This window comes from Trichomycterus rosablanca, chromosome 18, assembly GCF_030014385.1.
Source record: "Trichomycterus rosablanca isolate fTriRos1 chromosome 18, fTriRos1.hap1, whole genome shotgun sequence".
In the NCBI taxonomy this organism is placed as follows: domain Eukaryota; kingdom Metazoa; phylum Chordata; class Actinopteri; order Siluriformes; family Trichomycteridae; genus Trichomycterus; species Trichomycterus rosablanca.
Window position 1 is genome coordinate 11175551 of NC_086005.1, and position 23278 is coordinate 11198828.

General features: G+C 38.1%; 1 protein-coding gene across 2 annotated transcripts; it reads right to left on the reverse strand.

Annotated features, from left to right (window-relative positions):
* Positions 1-10303: 10303 nt before the first annotated feature.
* On the reverse strand, positions 10304-23278 carry LOC134332829 (collagenase 3-like). Of its 2 annotated transcripts, XM_063014661.1 has the most exons (11): positions 23242-23278; positions 18518-18717; positions 18194-18438; positions 16861-17009; positions 13732-13860; positions 13446-13607; positions 12655-12790; positions 12439-12572; positions 11378-11537; positions 10687-10790; positions 10304-10602 (listed from the first exon to the last, which is right to left on the reverse strand). In XM_063014661.1, the coding sequence occupies exons 2-11, from the start codon at positions 18611-18613 to the stop codon at positions 10508-10510; spliced, it is 1410 nt and encodes a 469-aa protein (XP_062870731.1). In that variant the 5' UTR covers positions 18614-18717; positions 23242-23278; the 3' UTR covers positions 10304-10507. The 2 variants fall into 2 exon arrangements, with proteins under 2 accessions (XP_062870731.1, XP_062870730.1); XM_063014660.1 differs by lacking the exon at positions 23242-23278 and having other exon boundaries at positions 18518-18873.

The following is a 23278-nucleotide window of genomic DNA, read 5'->3' on the forward strand; positions in this document are numbered from 1 at the left end:
AAGGTCACGAAGATGATCAACTCAAACAGCAGCAATAGATGAGCGATCGTCTCTGACTTTACATCTACAAGGTGGACCAACTAGGTAGGAGTGTCTAGTAGAGTGGACAGTGAGTGGACACGACATTTTAAAACTCCAGCAGTGCTGCTGTGTCTGAACCATTCATACCAGCACAACACACACTAGCACACCACCACCATGTCAGTGTCACTGCAGTGCTAAGAATGATCCACCACCTAAATAATACCTGCTCTGTGGTGGTCCTGTGGGGGTCCTGACCATTAAAGAACAGTGTGAAAGCAGGTTAAAAAGGTATGTAAAGAAATAGAGTCACTACAGTCAATAATTGTAGAACTTCAAAGTGCAGCTATATGGATGTGTGTAGATAATATACTGTATATAAATAATAAATATAATTTTTTTTTACATTACTGTTTGAAATCTGTTATTCTCATTATAATCATTTCTAAAAAAAATCACTATTAAAACATTTATGTTTATATAAAACAATAATGAACGAGTCAGATAATGTATTTTATTTGATATATTTAATTTAAATGATAGACATGCGGGTTCATTGTAACATGCTAACGGTCTGAACACAAGTTCATACACGTTTAAGCTGCAAAATCAAGGAAATGACACACACAAACACATCCACACACACACTCACACACCGTTGTTTACCGAAATGCCATTTCTGAATCACGACTGAACACAGTCCCACAGGGGCACCTCACATTTTTTACAGGACATGAATCAGTTTACGTGAAAGGTTTACCATCACATGACTGATGATCGTAATCTGACAACCCTGTGTTGATTATTATCCTGCAGGGAAAAACACCAAACCCCTTCTGAAGGAAAATTACCTTTTTAGGGCAAATGGGAAACAGCAGGAAAAGGTATTCAGTAATAAATACAAATAAAGACTAGATTATCCTAAAGTAATTGAGAGACATAATCTGTTAAACGGATACAGACATAACACATTTAGAATATATTTTATAAATGCCTAGTCCACATGATTTACCTGATTCATGCAAAATATACAACCTTAGTGTATATAAGCCCTGTAGTGGAGATTTAAAATAATCCTATTTTCTCTGGATAAAACATAAACCTGGCATTAAAGATAAAAATGTATTAAAATATTTATTTTATGCTTTGAGAAGAATATTATTTATTTATTTTTACTATCCATTTAATCCTGGTCAGGTTTGTGGACGTTTCAAAGAACTTAGTGACAATTCATCCCAGGAATAAGGTTCATATCTGAATAACTAAACTGTACATTGTCAGACAGCAAAGCTGGAGCTAATACTCTTAACCATTTGAGAGGTTATGCAAGATAAAAGCACTTCTGCAGTGAGATAAAATTTTTGGATGTTCTTAATCTAGTTAAATTTCAGTCTATTCAGTCTAGAAAAAAGTGACTGATTATAGTGTAATAAAGAAATAATTAAAATGTATTCTTGATTTTATTATACAGTGGTACCTTGCAACTTGACGTCCCCTAAAGTAAACCCTAAACCTAAAAGAAATTTGTACCCTTAAACACGACATTTTCCTTAAATTCAACGTGTTAACCTTTAAAAAAAAAGTATTTATTTCATTTAATATTAACAATGAACAGTCGCTTTGTTCAGTGCTTTTTCAAATGGTGAAAAAAAGCGGAAAAGCACAAAAGCTATTTTGTCACTACTCATGTGAATGCGCCTTTACTGCACGGAATACGGTATTAAGAAGCATAAGGAAGTAAAGAAGTAAATGTAAAGTGCAGGTTTTGTTGTATTTTTATACTGATTTTAACTGTTTTCAATTGTATATTTCTGTGTTTTATATATTATGTTATTTTATGTGTTATTTTCAGTGTATAAGTGTCAAAAACAGCCCCATTATTTTATAGTCTATAATATATGCAGTTCCATGAGACCACGGAATGCATTAACAGGTTTACCATACATCCTTATAACTCACCGCCTTTTAAACTCGACACCACTCCCAGAACCAATTAACATCGAGTTTCAAGGTATCACTGTATATGTATATGGACAGAAATGAAAAGATCTATAGATGTTTTATTTAGCACTGAATATAAATTGGTGAAGCTTGTTTAAAAACAAGTAAGCCATCCATAATCCCAGTGTTTGTTTGTTTGTTTATTAGGATTTTAACATCATGTTTTACACTTTGGTTACATTCATGACAGGAACGGTAGTTACGGTAGTCTCTCCAATTTACCTCACTTGCATGTCTTTGGACTGTGGGAGGAAACCGGAGCTCCCGGAGGAAACCTACGCAGACACAGGGAGAACATGCAAACTCCACACAGAAAGGACCCCGACCACTCCAGCTTGGGATCGAACCCAGGACCTTGTAATCCCAGTGCACATTTAGTACGCTCCCAGTGTAGTCTGGCTCGCTTCATCAAATAAGTACAGAAAACCTATTAAAGCATGTCTATAAACAAACATTGTACACCAAAAAAATGGTTTGAGTTAATCATAGTGTTGTTTATTGACTTGCACATTTACCATAGTGTTCAACAGTAACGCCCACGCTGACGCAGATGCCAGTAAAATATGTATGGATGTTTTTGAGGAAACCAGGGTCCATCATTCCTTCCTATTATTAAAGCTGGAGCAAAGAAAAGGTTTCAGGTATTTGCACGGAAAACCACAGTGATAATGACACCTTTACATCATACAAAAATGTGATTTCTGGCTATTGCTCTTTGTAAAAACAAAGGTTTGATAGTCCCAGACCTTCAAAAAAATAAAGTGATCACAACTGGTACTTATTAATCTCTATAATTTTAATGAAACTAAACTTTTTACATGTTTATCTTTTAGTATCTGGTGCACAAAAGCACTGCTCCTTTAAACTGGGACTGGAGTTTTCAGTCGCTCTTTATTTAATTCATATTTAATGTAAAATGGCCGCTCAGGTGGCGCAGCGGTAAAAACACACGCTGTTCACCAGAGCTGAGATCTCGAATACATTGTATTGAATTTCGGCTCTGCCTGCCGGCTGAGGCTGAGCGGCCACATGGACAACGATTGGCCTGTTGTTCAGATAGGGGCGGGATTAAGCCGGATGGGGACTCTCTCTCAGACTGGTGCGATTACGACCTCTGCTGGCTGGTTGGTGGCGCCTGCACGGAGATGGGAAAGAAGTGTGGTAGAGGGTGTGGCTCTCCGTACACAGCACTGTACTGCACTGCATTCGTCAAGTGTAGGTGATAAGATGTTCGATTGCTGTGCACGTGTCGGAGGGAGCGTGGAGCAGCCTCGTCCTCCCCAATCAGGAGCAGGGACCAGCATTAGTGAGAGGATGATTGACGGGCAGAAACTGGATGCGCTAAAGTGGGAGAAAAAGACTGTTTATATGTTAGACTGTTAACTGTTTATATATCAAATGTAAAAAGAGCAATACATCATCAATGTTATTAATAGGTTCAGTTTGGTATCAGTTTGAGTTTAGCTCTGACTTTGACCATTTATGCTTCAAAAAATTCATTACCTCATTACAACAACTTCATCGTCATTAAGCACATCAGGTGCAGGTCGTACTTTTGGCCCTGAAGAAACAGAGTTCAGCAGCACTTTAAAAAATGCAGACTGTATAGAATAGATCATCTTCATATTGTTCACTGGTCAAGAATCTCCTCCACCTTGTTCTGGATTCAACCTGCACAGCAACAACTTACTCAATTACTTAATGAAGCAGGAAAATCTGGATCAAATCATCCCTTCCTGATTGTTCTGTCCTTTATCCTAATTCCTTCATTATTAATTCATAGTTCCTCTGAAGAAATTCAGATTTCTCAGTTTGTTATTAAAGATAGGAAATACATGTCATGTGTGGCATTTAAAAAATAGCCATATGATTACTGTCACTGGTCACTTGTAATTATCTGTTCAGACAACTTGCAGCAGTGTAATGTATAAAAGCTAAGACGTCTGAAAAACACAACCTGGTCCAACAAACTGCTGTTTCCATTATAACATGCATATTGTTCCCTCAGCCTTATATTTGGGCCTATCCAACTACAGTAACTTTAATCACACTCATTATCATATCTTATCTAATCACACTTATTCATATAAAATAAAACATACACAAGGAAATATGGAAAACTCCCAACCAGTTCTGTAGAGGCGGTGATAGAATAGTGTGTCAAAACACGGGCGAGAATATATGTCTTTGAGAGGACACTATTAAGGTAGTTTTGTGTGTATTGTAGCTTCTATTGATTCTATAATTTGATTTATGAGTGTTATTTAATGACTGCTGTGAAATGTGGCACTTTTTGTGATTTTTTTTTAAAAACGAGGTCTGTGAAATTAAGCACATTTCCCTGTGAATTTAGTAGCGCCCTACATACAATACTACACTAACCCCCCTGCTTTAGCTTCAGGAATAGTACCGACCTTCCTAATGGCGGGAAACCCCCCTATAACTAACTCACTTTGTTTGAGAGTGGCCCCAGATTACTGCCTATTAGTATTTAATGCTAAGATTCCAAATAAGAATTTAATAAATGCTAATCTAGAAAACATAAAGTGACCGGTATGTTATTTAATAAATCATGAAGTAATATTAATAAGAATCAAATAAAAGCTATAATCTCATGTGAGCATCTGTTAAACCCAAACACACAACAAACAATATCCAGGTAATGCTAACAGAGCTAGGAATGTACACTGCCTTATCTATTTATAGTTTTAATGGCCCAGAGGTTCGTGACATAATGAACCATAAAAATCCCGAAACTTACAAGTTCTGACTTAAGGAATATAGTTATTGATAGTCCTAAGAGTTTTCTGGCACACCTGTTGCTGCATTAACATTTTACTGCTTGCTTTTATGGCTTTATTTTCCAAATATTTCTTATATACTGTCATTATGCATATGGAGCGGTCCGGGTCCTGTGTGGTGTTTGTATGTTCTCCCTGTGTCTGTGGGTTTCCTGCAGTAGTGGGTTTCCTCCAGTAGTTTCCTCCCACAGTCCAAAGACATGCAAGTGAGGTGAATTGGAGATACAACCATCTCCATGACTGTGTGACATTAAGACTAGAACTGATGAATCTCATGTAACGAGTAACTACCTGTTCTGTCATGAATGTAACCAAAGTGTGTTAAACATGACGTTAAAATCCTAATAAATAATACAAATATACCTAAAGATGCATGAGGTCGTTTTTGTCCTGGGACTTGTAGTGAATTAAACAAATACTGTAGTATTTCCCAATACTACAATGTTAACTGAAGGTACTGACAGTTTAGAATGCAGTGCAGAAGAGAGGTGAATTTAAGACACCTTATGAGCATGTCCATGATTTGAATGGGACCTTTCTGATTGATACACTTGCCTAATGAATCTTTTTTTAAACAATATATATTATTGTGTCCTTCAGAAATTCCCACCAAATTTGCATTTACTCTAATGAAATATGTTTTACCTGTAGCTCATTAAATTGCCTGAAAGTTTGAGTGTAGTTAAACTTATAATCGTATATAATCTTACTTTTTTCGACACTACACTCTAAAAAGTCATGTGTTAAAAACGACACACACTGTGTGGAATTTGAACACATGTACGGAGTGTGCTCAGGGACGACACATACTGTGTTGATTTAAACACAGTAAATGGGTCATCCGGTTTTTGCACACCCACCGTGTTAGGATACTTAACACACACAATGTGTTGTTCTCACACAATGTGTGTTGATTATGTGTAATCAAGAAAATGGGTGAAATGGGTAAAATAAAGACGAATACACATGTAGCCATTTTATTTTACTGTATAATATTACAAATGGTTAAATAACATTCTTTTTTGTGACAATACATTAAAACAAGATTACAAACAGTTGAACAGTAAATGTTCAAAATGTATCTTCCTTGAACTTTTCTTTTCCATTCTTAAAGATGGTTGCAAAAACTCGTAAAACGTCTGTTCCTCTGTCCTAAAAGAAAGACAAAAAAAATCATTACAAGGTACTGTGTAATCACAATACAAAATATTAACTGAGACATTTACAACATTTAATATTTTGAATAACATTCTGATTAGTCAACCAACCAAATGAGTAATCAGCTAACACAACTAATATTCCTCCAAATGTGTCATCAGATGTCTAATTATTCACATAGGCCGTTTAACAAATTATTAAACAAGTCACCTGAAAGCTACAGCTACAAGCTAAAATGTTTCCTTTACCAGAATAAAGTAAATCGGATGATAAATTTTGGAAGAGTTGTGCTTTACCCTAAATATATCCACCACTACTACTTTAATGCTAATAACAATAAGCAATGTTGCTAATAATTCGATTTAAAGAACCGATTCTTCCGAACCGATTCTGCACTTCCGAACCAAGTGCATTAGGACCATTAATGAATCAATCGTTTCAGTTTTTCGATTCGTTTAAACAGATGATTTAAAAGAACCGATTCAGTAAAACGAACTGAGCTAAACTAAGCTAAAACAAATGTTAAAATGATTAAAATTCGCTTCTCATAATGAGATTTAACTTAAATAATGTTACTCAATCGCTGTAATCACATAGTTAAGTAAATTACCTTGAGAAAACGACAAACAGAGGGTTGCTGAGGTAATTTTATCCACAGTCAGTCTGTTTTGGTGCCATTTTGAGCAAACTAAAAGTCCAATTAACGGTTAGCCAGTTGGCTAACGATAAATAATACCAATAAAAAGAAAGACTAGTCAGGTTTAACAGAACATTCATTGCTCAATAGGAACAGAAAAGCAAACTTAGGTTTATATTAATGTAATTCAGTGCCTCCTTTTTTACTTAAGTCAATTAAAGTCAATTGTTAAAACAGGTCACAGGGTTTAAACCTACGTTTTATAGCTTTGCTTGACTTCATAAAACACACAACAAAACACTGATAAATATGAACTACATAAACATTAATAAAACAAAGTCAATACTAGTTCCTTTTGCAACTTGCCAATAAGGGTATAAGGACAGATCCTGCTGCCTTTCCTTGCATGGTCCAGAAAGAGGGAATCAACCGTGAAACACAGATATACTTGATAGGAGAAATGTGATTGGTTAACGCATATTTTTATTTATTAATTTATTTTAAATCTTACATGTGAAATAATCTATGTTTTTAGTCATAAATGCCATTATTTTATCCAACAAATGTAAGTAAAATTGAATAAATATATATTTTTAAACAATGTATTTTCTCACAGTTCTACACATAGCCTACATGTGTAGACTAACTATTGGAGTGACTTTACACGTCTGTGTAAAAAGGGGCCAGAAATGACACAAAGCGTGTTACAGACCGCAGGACACAGTAGCTATGTAGAAAAAATGACACATTACTTCTTAGAGTGTATATAAGTGCATTATTAGTTTTTCTATATGGAAAGAAAAATTCCCAGAGTTTAAGTGTGCGTCATTCCGCCCGGTGACGTTTTGTGCCTGGGCTCAATTAGCCCTGGGCTTAACATGTCAAGACAGTGTTCTAAATAAAGTAATTTCCTCTAAGAGTCATCAAAAACAGAATACCTCCGACCTACTCCTATATTACAACATGACCTGAGGGTTTGGTGCTTTTGCACCTGAATTATTATCATTATCTCAATGCATACACACATGGATTAACACATCTGTCTTTACATCTAAAATGTGTGGTAAATAATCATACTTTTGAATTGGTCTTTCACTCTTCTGTTTTTTCTTGCTGCAGGATACATTCACATTGAATGTTTAACAAAACATATTTCAGAAAAGCTGGAAATGCTCCAAAACATTTCTAAACCTGCATGTTTGTCAATTTGCAAGAAGACAGTTTCTATAAATGAAAGAAATTCAGTGCAGTTGACTCTTTTTATAGATATCCATTACACTAAGGGCACAACATGCAATGGTAAACATGGTGAAAAACCAGCTTTAGTCAAGAAAAACTCGTTTTTTGGTAATATTGGTTATTAAATTGGTTTTTACTAGTTGTTAGATTGTAAGTGACCATTCTGTCCAACTTCCTCTCTGCAGTTGTCTTCCTGATCTAAGCAAAATGGCCATTGTTCCAATTTTTACATAGGTGCAGTCAAACTAGCCATATTTATTTACATGTACTGAAAAGTCACCAGCTATAATTATAATCTCAATCATAATCACTAAAAATTAGGTAAATTAGTGTTAAATTCAGTTGTAGAACATTATACACCACTTATTTATTGATCCTGCACTCACTGATGTTGATGTCTGTTCATGTTTTAGAGCAGGGGTGTCAGACTCATTTTCACCAAGAGCCTTCTCTGCATTATTGTGACCCTTAAAGAGCCGATTGTAACGTATCCTGCTGTGATTGCAGTCTGCCTTTTAATTAATTCTTGGACAATTTGTTAAGGCTAATTTCTGTGTTTGGTGTCAATGCCAAATTTATACAGTATATTTATAATGTATCTACATTTATATTGTACTCCTTTACCACAGACACGGCCTCATAACACAAGAGACGTACCGGTTTTTCTTCTTGAAGCAAAAACTTGTATTCACTTTCCCATGTTTCATTAAATTTCCTCCTTCTGCTTGAATTTTCTCTTCTTGTACATTTTGGGATTATTTGTAAATATTTCTCAACATCGTCTAGTGGTGGGATGCGGTCACTTTGCAGGTCACAGAATCGGCATGCATTGTGGGAGATGCAGTTTATGTACAATTTTACAGTGTATTTTAAATAAAAACGATAAAAAACTTAATACAGTACATGCACATAGCTGTAGTTAAGTGTTACATCTAGTACAATATGCAATTTACCAAATGTAAATAGCGCTAACGAGTTAGCATTTTGCGTAAAAATACTAATTGCTATAGTAACGGGAACAGCCGTATTTAATTATGGAATTACAGTAAATTCGTAACTGAAATGCTGACATACTCGCTAAACATTTATAAACAACTGAGAATATAAATGTCTACTACTAACAGACGATGCAAGAGAATTACCTTCTATTTATTTTTCTTTATTTTTTTAATTTTTTCTCCCACTTTAGCGCATCCAATTTCTGCCCGTCAATCTTCCTCTCACTAATGCTGGTCCCTGCTCCTGATTGTGAGGATGAGGCTGCTCCACGCTCTCTCCGACACGTGCACAGCAATCGAACATCTTATCACCTACACTTGACGAGTGCAGTGCAGTACAGCGCTGTGTACGGAGAGCCACACCCTCTACCACACTCCTTTCCCATCTCCGTGCAGGCGCCACCAACCAGCCAGCAGAGGTCGTAATCGTACTTATTTTTAGCAGAGTTTTAGCAGATCTGGGTTATTCTACTGGTGTCTATTTACATTTACGGCATAAGAGTGTTAGTAAGTAAGTACAAGTCAGCTTAAGTGTTTAGTAAAGAGGTTTGTTCCACCATTTTGGTGCCAGTACAGAGAAGAGCCTTGATGCTCGTCTTTCTTGAGTCCTGGGTGGAGGATCAAGTCGAGCGAGACTAGTGGCTCGGAGGTTGCGTGGTACAGAGCGGGGTTTGATTAGACCTCGAAGGTAGCTTGGGGCTGGTCCATTTCTGGCTTTGTAGGTTAGCATCAGTGTTTTAAACTGAATGCGTGCAGTTACAGGAAGCCAGTAAAGAGAACGCAGCAGTGGGGTGATGTGGCAGTGTTTGGGCTGGTTAAAAACCAGGTGAGCAGCTGCATTTTGAATGAGCTGCAAGGGTTTAATAGTGGACATGGGAGCACCTACTAGGAGGGAAGTGCAGTAGTCCAACCGTGAGATTACGAGTGACTGCACAAGAATCTGAGTAGCTTTCATGGAGAGAAATGGCCGAATCTTCCTGATGTTATAGATGAGGAACCGGCACGATCTTGTCATGTTGGCTACACACGGAGAGAAGGTCAGTTATCCAGGACAACACCAAGGCTTCTTACATTATCAAATGGTCTGATCTGGGAGTTGTCAAGAGAGATGATTAGGTCCTGGGTTGGAGATTGATCTCCAGGAATAAGTAACAGCTCTGTTTTGCTTTGATTGAGTTTTAGATGATGAGCTGACATCTACATATTTACACTTGAGTAATGACATCTTTACAGAGGAAACACTTCTATTTAAATGCTGTTAATGTAAATAATCTCAGCTAAATAAGTAACAATAGACCCATAATAAATGTATGGAAGTATGTACAGTATGTAAAGGTTTCTTGGATAAAATATTGTGACTTTTTAATCATTTAGAAAATGTTTTATTTCCAGTGATTTAGTTTAGCAGTAGTAGAAGAAATGAATCAACCAGACAATCTCACAACAAATTCAAATGTGCTATTAAGTGTTTATTTAAAAAAACATAGAAATACAATAAAATGTAACACTAAGTTTTTACTACGTTAAATAAGTTATAAATAACTTATTGCACTAATGTATGAATAAATTAGAATAGTTTACTCTTTCATTTATAAAATACATTCCTAAATCGCTTGATTTCCATCGGCTGAGTGGTGTATAATCATGGGCATCTAGCAGCGCAGGAAATAGTTGTTTCCCAGCACACGCAGGAGCCTTCCGTAGCCAAACTCGTACATGACTGGTCCACTGTAGAGGTATGTGAAACCTAAAACATCATATGTGCAAAGTCAGAATTATAAAGAACACACAATATACACCATATTATTATTACAAGTGTATGAATACTGACCCCTGTACTGGAAACCTGCAGTGACTGGTCCGGAGATTCCTGAAAAGCTCTGCTCAACTCGTTTAGGGAAGCCCTTGTCCATTTCCTTGCTGCTCATGTCAAAGCTTTAAACCAAGTCAGATTTGAATAGTTAATAACAGGAATACAAAAGGCATCTTGTTTTTATTTTTTATTAATTTTTTTGTTTGTTTATGCATTTTCTCCCTTTTTCTCCCTTTTAGTGCGTCCAATTGCCCTATTGCGTCATGCTTCCTCTCCACCAATGCCGGTCCCCGCTCTGATTGAGGAGAACGAAGCTAACCCACGCCTCCCCTCCGACACGTGGGCAGCAGCTGTATGCATTTTGTCACCTACACTTTGACGAGTGCAGTGCGGATCAGCACTGTGTACGGAGAGACACACCCTGAGAGCACTCTTTTCCCGTCTCTGTGCAGGCGCCATCAATCAGCCAGCAGAGGTCGTGATAGCATTAGTTATAAGAGAGACCTATCCGGCTTTTTAATATCCCACCCCTATCTGAACAACACGCCAATCGTTGTTCGTGGCCACTCAGCCCAGCCGGCAGGCAGAGCTGAGACTCGATACGATGTATTCGAGATCCCAGCTCCGGTGTTCAGCGTGTGTTTTTACCACTGCGCCACCTGAGCGGCAGGCATCTCGTTTTTATCTCTCTCACATTCATTAAACTTACCTGTAGTAGTATCTTCCAGAGAAGAGAAGTGATTTGCCGGAATTTTCATCATAAAGTGCGGCCGTGATTTTCTTCAGTTTAGCTGGAAAGCCGAAACTGCTGAGAGTCTTGGGAAACCCATCTACGACGTTGTATCCATTCAGAGCCCAAACCTTGGGACCTACAAACCGTAAACATTCATTTATTCAACATCTTATACTGTATAATGATACCAGTAGTGAATATTATAACCCTACAGCTGTGCAGTAATTTAAGCTGTGGTTGTATTATCAAACTCAAATGCTGATTGGGTTTCACAGAATCACTGAATGGCCAAAAGTATGTGGGCATTGGATGATTCCATTTCAAAACCATTTATGGCAGTATGGAGATGCTTCCACCTTCGCCATGACCACAGCTTCCACTTTTTTCTGAAGTGAGTCCTTTAATCTCTTTAAACAGACACAAGGCTTGTAAAGTGATCAGTAATAATCTTTAATATCAATAATAATGTAATTTATCAAATTATTGAAACCAACAGTTCATTTCATTTATTTTCTCTCGGCTGCTCCTGTACTTAGGGGTTGCAACAGCAGATCTGATCTGCATACCACAGTTTTGTTTTTTTGTTTTTTTACATCAGACGCCCTTCCTGACGCAATTCTTTTTTTTTGTTTGTTTTGGTCATCCCCCCTACTCCTTTCTCAGACATTAGCCAATCATGTCTGTACAGACAGCCGATAACACCACTGAGATTTGAACCCTGAATCCCTGGATCTCAGTGGTAGTGGGCTAGTGTACTTTAGCATTGCACCATCTGACACTGTTTACTGCCACTACAGCATCATCTATTTATATAATACAAGCTCAATAGTTATGGCTCTGGGCTCTCAATCAGAAAGTTAAGGGTTTGAATCCCTGCTCCACCAAGCAGCCACTGTTGCTTCTTGAGCAAGGTCAATTTCTAAATTCTGAAAAGGCTACTGGAAACATTCCCTCTAAAACATACTAAAGCAAATCCATTTTAAATATAAATAGCTTGTCATTAATGCCAATAAGGCTGATCAATAAAACATTTTTACCTTTGAAGATGTACACCAGGTCATCAACTGGATCCTCAAATGCAGCATCAATATTATCTGGAAGCTCTGGCCAGAAACTTTTGATCAGATATTGCTCAGTGTCAGGGTTCTGAGGGCGACTGCGCCAGAACAATCTGAACAATAGAATTCAGAATTAGATAGTCAGACAGAACAAAAAACAGTAAAAACAAGGTTAATTTATTTGCGCATGTGTACCTGTTCTTGAAGAAGTACGTCTCTCCTCTCAGGGTTGTAACAGCATCTAGGACCAGGTTCTTGTCGCAGGCATTAGGTGTTTGTGGAGGTGTGGGCACTGGCTTCTCGGGGTCTACAGGTTTTTCAGGGTTTGAACCTGGTGGATTAAGTTTGCTTTGTTAATATATGGTTGGCAAAGGAATTAAATGTTAGGAAGTTTAATTACTATTAAATATTTCCTTTTTATCCCCTTGTAATTGTTATATTTAGAGCTGAAGAGTTCAGTCAGCAGGTTTAAAAATATATATTAATAGATTTTTGTATTCATACTTGGGCTATGGTGGCACATAACCACATTTTTGGATGGGTTATTAAGATTGGAAAGTTTCCGTTTACAGTTCACACCTCTAAGGTTGCCAGAATTTTCCTGAGTAGAGCTCTAAGTGCATAACATGCTTTAATTCCTTTTTAATGCCTTTTTATAAAATAAAATAAGCTATTAGCAAGTAGCATTATAAGGCCAACTCCAGATATATGCCAGATATAGCTGATCATGTCTGTAAGTCGACACCTGACTGGCCGATAGCGCCACTATTTTGGATAACTCCAAGCAGTCCAATGCATGAGAAGGTCTGCGCTCTAAATATTATTGTGCACTATGTAATTCAATCCCTCACTGTGTACACAAAACTCCAAGCATGGTTCAAATTACAGGGGGGATTGGGGGGTCTGACCCTCCTAATTATTACTTAGATCCATAGCTGTCACTGTATTATTCACATTCTGTCCCCAAGTAAAGAATTTCAGCTTACCATAAACAGCCTGAATTCTGTCAACATCATCTCTGGGTAAAACGAATGTGTCAGCATCTCTGGAGACGTATGTTGGATACATCAGTGCACCAGGATCCCTGGAATGATCAAGGCCCAAGGAGTGTCCAAATTCATGGGCAGCCACCAAGAACAAGTTGTATCCTGTAGTACACCGGTAAAAACAACATTGTTGTCAATGACTGACATGTTTGTTGATCATGTTGACATGTTTATTATGTGAATTTTATAATGGATTGTGAATGTGTTGTGTTTGAAAAATAGTTACCATTCGAAGATCTGAAGGTAAAGTTTTCATCATCATCAAAATGGGCATCTCCACCAATGCCAGGTGAGGGGAAAAATGCATGAGCCAATAAACCACCTGGTCCTTCAAACGGATAACCGTCGCGGTGATCTGAAAATGGAAAATAATATTCACATTGGTAAAGCAGAGACTTTTATTTTGTTCAAGGTAAATTATTCACACAACTAAAGTAAATACTGCTGGTTAAACCATGTAAATCTAAAACAAAACCTTATTTCTAACTGGTTGGTAGGTGTGTATTAATTTCTATTAGTCGGATACTAAGTAAACTTGGTCTTTTATGTACAGTTGTGGGCAGGGGTATTGCCTGTGACATCAAACCACAAATTTATTTTTTATCTCATGATCTCAAAATGACAAAAGATCACAATTTATTTCTTTATATGTCACTTGAGGTCACAATTCATTTTTCCTGGGCTTTCGCGATAACAAATGAAGTGTACACTCCACCAAATCCACTCCACTCGCTGGCAAATCCTAAGTGACAAATACTAATTTGGAAATTGTCTAATATAGCACTAATGAAAATGCAGTTACTTGTGTTATCGATTTTACAAGATTAAAAAATAACATATGACCTTTCTGGACTTCTGTATTATGTGGCATTTTAAAAATGGCTTAATTTAAAGGAAAAAAACGTTGCTGCCAATCTACCTTATCTCCAATATGGAATGCTTTGTCCATCTTCATACTCTTTGCTAGCTTACAGGGATCAGCCCCTTGGTGTCTCTATTTCCTTGGCTGCTCCCGTTAGGGGCGGATCGTGATCAGCATTATTTATGTGGCACAGTTTTTACGCCAGATGCCCTTCCTGACACGACCCTCCCTATTTATCCGGGCTTGGGACTGGCACTACAATCCAATGGTTTATGCATCCTAGCAGCTATGTACCTTTAGGACAATTCAGTGTCTCCAATTAACCTGGCTGAATGTTTTTGGACTGTGGGAGGAAACCGGAGCACCCGGAGGAAACCCACGCAGACATGGGGATAAAATGCAAACTCCACACAGAAAGGACCCTGACCGCCCCACCTTGGGATCGAACCCAGGACCTTCTTGCTGTGAGGCGACAGTGCTACCCACTTAGCCAATGTGCCACCCGATCAGCCCCTTGGTGTCCCTCTTAAAAAAGCTTTTTTCCTAAGTCATTGAGTTACATTTGTGGCCCGATACCATTTTCAAAACGGCGCGTGAGGTGTTTTTTAAAAGTAAACATTTAGGTTAAAGAAACAAAATTTCTAGTTCGCTGTTACACAAATACAGTCTAAAGATCCCCATTTCATTTCCCTTAACTCAAAACATTATGCCTTTATGTTCCTGAACTTTTGGAAAGACATGGTGGCTTCATAGAAACTTGTGTGTATGTTTAATTTGTTAGAATTTGCTGCAATGATGGAGTGTAGTAATGTTCCCGTTAGATCTTAATTTGCACAAGACTGTCATAGATAGATTGTTAAAGTTACTCACTCAAATAAAAAGCATGTGTTGTTTATATTAATCTATTTGATTTGTTTTATTACACAGTGTCAGTGGCCCGTCACTGCACTTTTCCCTCACATCTGGGACCCCAAAAAAAAGTTTGGACACCCCCGAGTTACAAGAAAGCAAAACATCTACATCTGTATATCTCTATTATTCTCTTATATGAAGGATATTATGTGTCTGTTATCTCTTACACATCAGGTTTCTAAATGCTAAAGCTTCTAAAGCACCTGTTTGTTTGAAATGAGGTCTTTTGTTGCTTAATCTATACCAGGCTTAAGTTGTAGAAGACAGGAGGACACTGAAGGGCAAAATTCCAGACATCAGCCTGTCTGTCAGACATGAGAACAGTTCAGGATGGAATGTATAGTACATGTCCCAACCATGTAATACAAACAACACAAAGTTGTTTTGCCTTATTTCATAATCTCTAATATATACTGTCAAGAAGACTCTATTTAACCTGGAATTAATAGGGACCCAAGCACGCACACTACACTCACCCCCTTGTTATTACATGACAACATAATTTATGTGTTTCAGCCACAGCAACTGCTAACAGTTGTAATAAACAAGTATATAAAGGAAATGATATGCTTCCAACTTTGCAGCAACAGTTTGGGAAAGGCCCTTTCCTGTTCTAGCATGACTGTGCCCCTGTGCACAAAGCAAGCTCAATAAAGACATGAAGAAAAGCTCCTGTGGTCTGCACAGAGTCTTGACCTCAGCCCTACTGAACAGCTCTGGAATAAACTGGAACATCAATTGAGGCTTTCTTGACCAACATTGCCCAGTCATACAAATGCTCTTTTGAATAAATGACCAAAAATCTCCACAAGCATATTTCAAAGTTTTGTAAGAAGCTACAGGATCTCAGTAGCAGTGTTGTTATAGCTGAAAAGATCCCATAGAGGTCACTATTTTATTACTATTTGTTATTGAAATTGGACGTCCAACAAGTCAGGTGTCCAAATGATTTTGCCCTGCATGCACACCCACCATTAACACACTTTGACTTTATATAAACATGATTACGAAGAGACAGTCACTCTTCTGGGCACATACTGGCCCCATGGTTCACATACAGTCATACACGATACATCCATAATAAATGTATATACTGTATATGCATATAGCTTTGTGTTATCAATTAGAAGATCAGTCAGTTCAAATTCAGGCTTTGCTATGCAGCCACTGTTGGGTCCTTGAGCAAGGCCCTTGACCCTGTTTTGCTTCATTGTACTGTTCACGTGTATATGTATATATGATAAATAAAGGCATTCTTCTTCATAATGTGTCTTACTTGCCCCATACGGTTTACTTACTGTTTCGGACTGGCACATACATTATGAACATGCTACTGGCCAGGTCATGTTTCTAGCAAGTGTTATGACATTTGCAACTTGATATGAAAAACAACGACTATAAAACATACTTCTTGTGGTACACTCCTCTACTGTGCAAAACCTTACTTTAATAACCGTTTACTGTAGTACTTCTACAACATTTATTGTTAAAGGAATGAGTTATATCTCAACAAGTGCTCTGTATTAACAGAATATCATCAAATAGGGTTACCAGTATGACTGATGGAAGCAGATGACTTACCTCCGACGACGAAAGAAATCATGATGTCGGCTATGCCACTGTAGATCCTGGTAAACCTCAGAGGGGTGATATCAGCCCAGACTTTTAGTGCTCTCTCAATAGCAATGTCCACTTCAGCAACAGTCATGTCTGGGGTATAATTCTCAATCCTGTACAGTAAGCAACACATATCTTAATGGTCTTAGACACAGCCTTTGTATATTGTAATGTAGTAAGCATTTTAGGATATGCCTATTAACTAATCATAAGCTAGCCATCAACAGCCCTCTGGTACATCTCAAATTAGATGTTTGACCAATGTACTTGGCAAAATTTATAGGGTTATAGTATTTATAGGATTGTTACTGTAGTGTGCTCAGTGATTCCAGGAGAACTGGACCCACCACTGGATAAAACGCTGGTAAACATCAGGACTTTAGAAAGACCATTCCAAAAGTTATAATATTTGTTTAGGGTTTAGATCAATGTCCTGCTGGAACACCTGATTGCTTCTAAGTTCCAATAATTTTTCAAGAAAACTACCAACACAATGCTGACAGCAGGTACAGTGTTGTTATGTTTAAAGCCTTCACCTTTTCTCTATTTATTTATTTACTTATTTATTATTTTATTTATGCATTTTCCCCCTTTTTCTCTGAGTTTAGCTTAGCCAATTCGTCTTCCAATGCTGAGGACCACAATTGCATCTGAGGGGGGTATATATACCTGACACACATTCCCTCTGACACATGCACAGTCCTCCGACACCTTCTAATTCGCCCATACTTTGTACAAGGCTGGTCAAGTACTGATCTCCACATTCCTCCACTTCTGTACAGGTGCCTCAGGCTACTAACCAGGATTCTTACACAGTGACCAAAACCCCACCCCCTTTTTTAGTCTGGTTATTCCCACCCAGCAAACTAGTGGCCAATTTTGTCTGCTGGAGGCATTGCCAATTGTGCCTGCTAGAGGGCGCCCAGCCTATCGGTAGCAGAGCTGAGATTTAAACTCAAGAGAGTTCAGAAACCCAGTTTTGGTGTGGGTGCCCACCTTTTCTCTATTTAAACACCATAACTCTCTTCGAGAAAGCTGTTTTACTCATCCATGTGATTTGCATCAATGTTTAGTCCAGCTTTAACCTGCTGATATGGAGCAGGGACCTCAAAGGCAACGGCAATATAAAGCTAGCTTGAATGTGGATGGTTTTACCTGTGTTCAAACAGCTTCAACTCTATGCATGGCAGTTACAAGTTTAGGTATTTTCACCACCATGTACTTTGACTGACAGCTGATCTTTACTATTAATTTGTCTTCTGTACTGTTTATAGCTTTATAATAGCTGCTTTTTTACCTGTACGTCAGTTTGTTGGTGTTCCATTTGTGGCTCACAGGACCATCAGAATAGAAGGCCACGTCTGGCACCCCACAGCGAGGCTTCTTCATCACCTCTAGAGTTTCAGCATCCAGATTTCCTGTCACCTTCAACCCGAAAAACTCCTGCATCTCAGCCAGCTTAAGGTTCATCTCACTGTCGCTGCGGCCACGCGGCGACTTCTTCTCATCGTCTTGTAGGTTGTACAACTTCTTTAGATAATTCTAGTTCAGCAGAAATGATTTATGGTTAGATACAGATCTAAATGAAATCTAAATGACTTACAGTGCAGTGTGTTCTTACCTTAGCAAATTCTTCATCTTGCTTCAGCTTTACTGGACCAGAGTGGGCGTGGATCACCAGACCCATCAGTAAACAGAGCTGATAGAACGGCTTCATCTTGCTTCTTTTTTGGAAACTGATCTGGTTTGGAGTTTGCTGATGCTTATATACAGTAAAACACTGAGAGATTGAGCAACATCCTGACTTCCTGAATCATTTACCTACGAAAGATGTAGAAGGAGACCAAGAGTGACTTCATTGCATAAATTCCCCTGAATTTGTAGCCTACAGCAGTAAAACAATACATTTATTTATTTATTAGGATTTAAACTTCATGTTTTACACACTTTGGTTACATTCAGGACAAAACAGGTAGTTACACAAGATTCTTCAGTTTAAGTTTAATGTTAAACACAGTCATGGACAATTTTGTATCTCTAATTCACCTCACTTGCATGTCTTTTAGGTACTGGACTAGTAATCATGAGGTTGCTGGTTCAAGTCCCACCATTGCCAAGTTGCCACTGTTGGGCCCTTGAGCAAGGCATGTAACCCTCAATTGCTTGTAATGTATTCAGTAATAATTGTGGATAAAAGCGTCTGCTAAATGCCACAAATGTAAATGTCTTTGAACTGTGGGAGGAAACCAGAGCTCCTGGAGGAAACCCACACAGATATGGGGAGAACATGCAAACTCCACACAGAAAGGACCCGGACCACTCCAGCTGGGAATCAAACCCAGGATCTTCTCACTGTAAGGTGACAGTGCCACCCACCGAGCCACCGTGCAACCCAAAACAATAAATAACTTTAATAATTTTAGGTTATTATTATTATTATTATTATTACATATTTTATTAATATATATTTATATAAACGTATGAAACAAATATATGGAATATGCTGTATAATCCAATTTAAACCTAATTCATTTATTTATTTATTCATGGCATTGTGGCAGAGCTGACCGAGTGCCGCGCAACAACATGGTCACTTTCTGTTTTGCAAGTATGGGAGGCACGGAGTCGCCTCACAGCAAGAAGGTCCTGGGTTCGATCCCTGGGGTCAGGTCCTGGGGCGGTCTGGGTCCTTTCTGTGAGGAGTTTGCATGTCTGTGTGGGTTTTCTCTGGGAGCCCACAGTCCAAAGACATGCAATTGAGGTGAATTGGAGATACAAAATTGTCCATGACTGTGTTTGACATTAAAACTTGTGAACTGATGAATCTTGTGTAATGAGTAACTACCGTTCCTGTCATGAATGTAACCAAAATGTAAAACATGACGTTAAAATCCTAATAAATGAATTTTCTATTTTGCATGTTCTTCCTGTGTCTACACCAGGTAATTTTCCAGGTTTTCCTCCAACTTTCAAAACCTGGCTGCTCTAAATTACCCCTAGGTGTGAGTGATTGGGTAAATGAGTGAGTCACGTCCTGTAATTAACTGTAGTTTTTTTGTCCAGGTCGCGTTTCTGCCTTGTCAGAGAACATTTACAGTCAGTGACTGGAAGCGAGGATTACACCCAGAATCCCAGAACCCAGAATCTTGCCTTGCTACACCCAGTCTGCCTGCTGTGTAAATGTGTCACCCTCTGCCAACTTGACTGGGAAAATCCTGCTGGCACAGTCTACCTAGTGATGAAATGATTCATTGACTTCTATTAATCTCCATCTGTTTGTGATAAGATACGCATTGTTTAACTATTAGACTGTAATGATTTGTATTAATAAATGACGTGAACGATGTTTAGAAGGATCTGTCTACATTCTGTGGATTTTGGTGTGGTGTTACATAACGACACTGTCTCCAGTAACACTAATTGATACCATTTACATTTACGGCATTTGCTTTTATCCAAAGCGACCTACAGTACTGTGACAGTATATTGTCTAAGCAATTGAGGGTTAAGGGTTTTGCTCAAGGGCCCAACAGTGACAACCTGGTGGGGCTTGAACCAGCAACCTTTTGATTAACAGTCCAGTACCTTAAGTGCTAGGCTAGAACTGCCCATTGATGTCCATTGATGCACTGTTTGGCCAAAGGTATCTGGACACCCCTTTAATTATTGATTTTGTGTTCATTAGGTACATCCTTTGCCAACAGGTGTATTACTGTGATCCAAGGTCCATAAAGACATGATTTGCACAGAGCCCTGGCATCAACCCTATCAAACACTTTTGGGATGAAATGACCCATGACTTCACAGGCTTTCCAGAGAGGGCAGCTTTATGCCCATGGTTTTGGAAAAGGATGTCCATCAAGATTATATCCTATACACAGGTGTCCTCATACACCTGATGACAATACATGGCATAAATGTTCTAGGGTCTAAAGGGGTTGCGACGAACCAGATTTATTTATTTTGGAAATTAGAGCAAGGATCTTTAGGTCTGTTGCCACAGTTCTGCTCTGCAGGCTTCATATGTCATTCATGCTTTCATCTTCAGTAACCACTGCTTAACCATCCTGCTTAAAGTCACAATGGTTTCAGAGCCTTTCCTGAGAGTTCATGGAAAGAAAATGGACATGGGGCTTAGCTCTGCTACTGGTCAGCTGAGCAACCCTAGCAGGCACAATTGGCAGTGCTTGCAGCATTTACATTTGCAGCATTTAGCAGATACTTTTAATTTAGTAACACGAATTGAGGCCTTGCTCAGGGGTCCAGCAGTAGCAACTTGGCAGCCGTTCTGTTTACTAGTCCAGCACCTTAACCACTGAGCTACCACTGCCCTATTTCGGAGAATGCCTTTATTTGACATATACACATATACACATGTACAGTACAATGAGATTCTTTTTCTGCATATCCCAGCTATTGTACAGTGCCCCTGGAGCACAGGGTTAAGGGCCTTGCTCAAGGGCCCAACACTGGCTGCATAGCAGAGCCTGGATTTAAACCGACAGTCGTCTGACTGATAGCCCAAAGCTCTACCACTGTCCAAGACAAAACTGGCCACTAAAGTCTGCTGGATGGGCGAATATGAGGGGTCGGTGGACTGCGTATGCATCGGAGAGAGCTTGTGTCATGCAAATATACCCTCCTTGTATTCAATCGAGATCTCCAGCAGTGGAAATTGGGAGAAAAGAGGAGAAAATGCATAAATAAAATAGTAAATAAAACAACAGTTGTTCACTAAAATGCACAGAGGTTTGTTCCTTATAAACTACGTGCTCATTATTCAATCATTAATGTTTGTATGTCCTAATAAGGACTGCACTGGGTACAATTCAGTGGGTGAAAGGTAGGAAACAACCGTCACATGATTCACTTCATACGTCTGCAAGGGGTTGATTGCGTGATCCTGGAACTTGTAAGTGTTGACACTATCCACAAACCACTTCCTACCAGTTTGTGTGACTCATTGTGAGCACTGGCTGTGTTTGTAAACTGTTCTTGGTGTGTTTTTGCAAACTTCTTTTTCGGAAAAGTTGGGACACTAGTGAGATGCAATAAAAAAAGAATCAGTGATTTACTAATTATCTTAAATCTTTATTTACCTGACAGGTACAAAGAAAAGATCTCCAATGTTTTCACTGATCAACTTAATTGTATTTAGAAAATGTAAAAAATGTTAAATCTGATTTGCAACACATTTAAAAAAAAGCATGTTCATTAGTTTTTATGTATTTATTTTAGGGCTGTCAAACGATTAAAAATTTTAATCGCGATTAATCTCTGAATTTCATATAGTTAATCGTGATTAATCGCCCTTTTTTTTTTTTTATAAAAAGGAGGTGGTTTTAATGTTATGGCTGATCGGTGTACATACACTAACATACACAAAAACTCATTCACAATCAACACAGTCTTGTTCCCTGGGTTCTGACAACTCATACTAGTGACTATATTACTTGCATCTTTGCACAATATTGCATTGTTTTTGCACCTTATTCTCACCTTATTCTACCTGCTGCTATATAAACCCTACACTGCTAACTGGATATCAGAATACGTTTTTATTAGGGCTGTCGAAGTTAACGCGATAATAATAACAACGCGTTCCAGTGTTGCCAGATTGGGCGGATTTTGTTGGAAAACAATTTAATAGCATTTAAATAACACTTCTGTTTAAAAGAAAATATTCAGTTTTAAGAAGCACCAGCATTGTAGAAGGCTATTAAAAGTAAAGTCAATTTTCAGTGCTGATTTGGCTTAATAGTGTTGGTCAGTCTGTATCATATTCTTGAAATGATAAAGTATTGCAAAGGAATATCTTCCTCATAATGTTAAGGTTGCTATATTTTGGTTTTTCACTTGTCAGGGAAAATTAAGAGAGAAAAAAGCTTATTATTATCATGCGTGTGATATATATCATTTACGTGATCTGCGTATCACGTTACCGCTGTGTGTTGTACGTCACTGAGCTGATATGTGTATCAGGTGACCAGCGGGTAACGGCGTGTTATGTTTAAGTGTGATGCTCCAAGTTGTGGATTAAGCAATAAAGACAAACACGTTCTCCACATAATTAGTGTCATTTGTATTTCGTGGTTAAGTACAAAACATAACAATGCGGGTCTTTGTGATGTAATTCTACATGGCCCTCACTGCCTGTATAGGTAAATTTTTCCTGTATAGAATTTGCGTTAACGGCACTATTTTTTTTAATCGCGTTAAATTGAGATCGCGTTAATGCATTATTATCGCGTTAACTTCGACAGCCCTAATTTATTTATATATTTATTTATTTACATAATCACACTTGGACCCACAACAGTCCGTGCTTGCCATTGCCTTATTCACCTTTTTACAATGTGCCATTTATCTTCAATAGGAGACA

Coding starts and splice junctions, on each gene's coding strand:
- LOC134332829 (XM_063014661.1), bottom strand. CDS start 18,613: ATGAAGCCGTTCTATCAGCTCTGTTTACTGATGGGTCTGGTGATCCAC. Junction 13,861..16,860: donor GATTTCTTTCGTCGTCGGAG/GTAAGTCATCTG, acceptor TTCCATTTTCAG/ATCACCGCGACGGTTATCCG. Junction 11,538..12,438: donor CCTGGTGTACATCTTCAAAG/GTAAAAATGTTT, acceptor TACGGTTTGTAG/GTCCCAAGGTTTGGGCTCTG.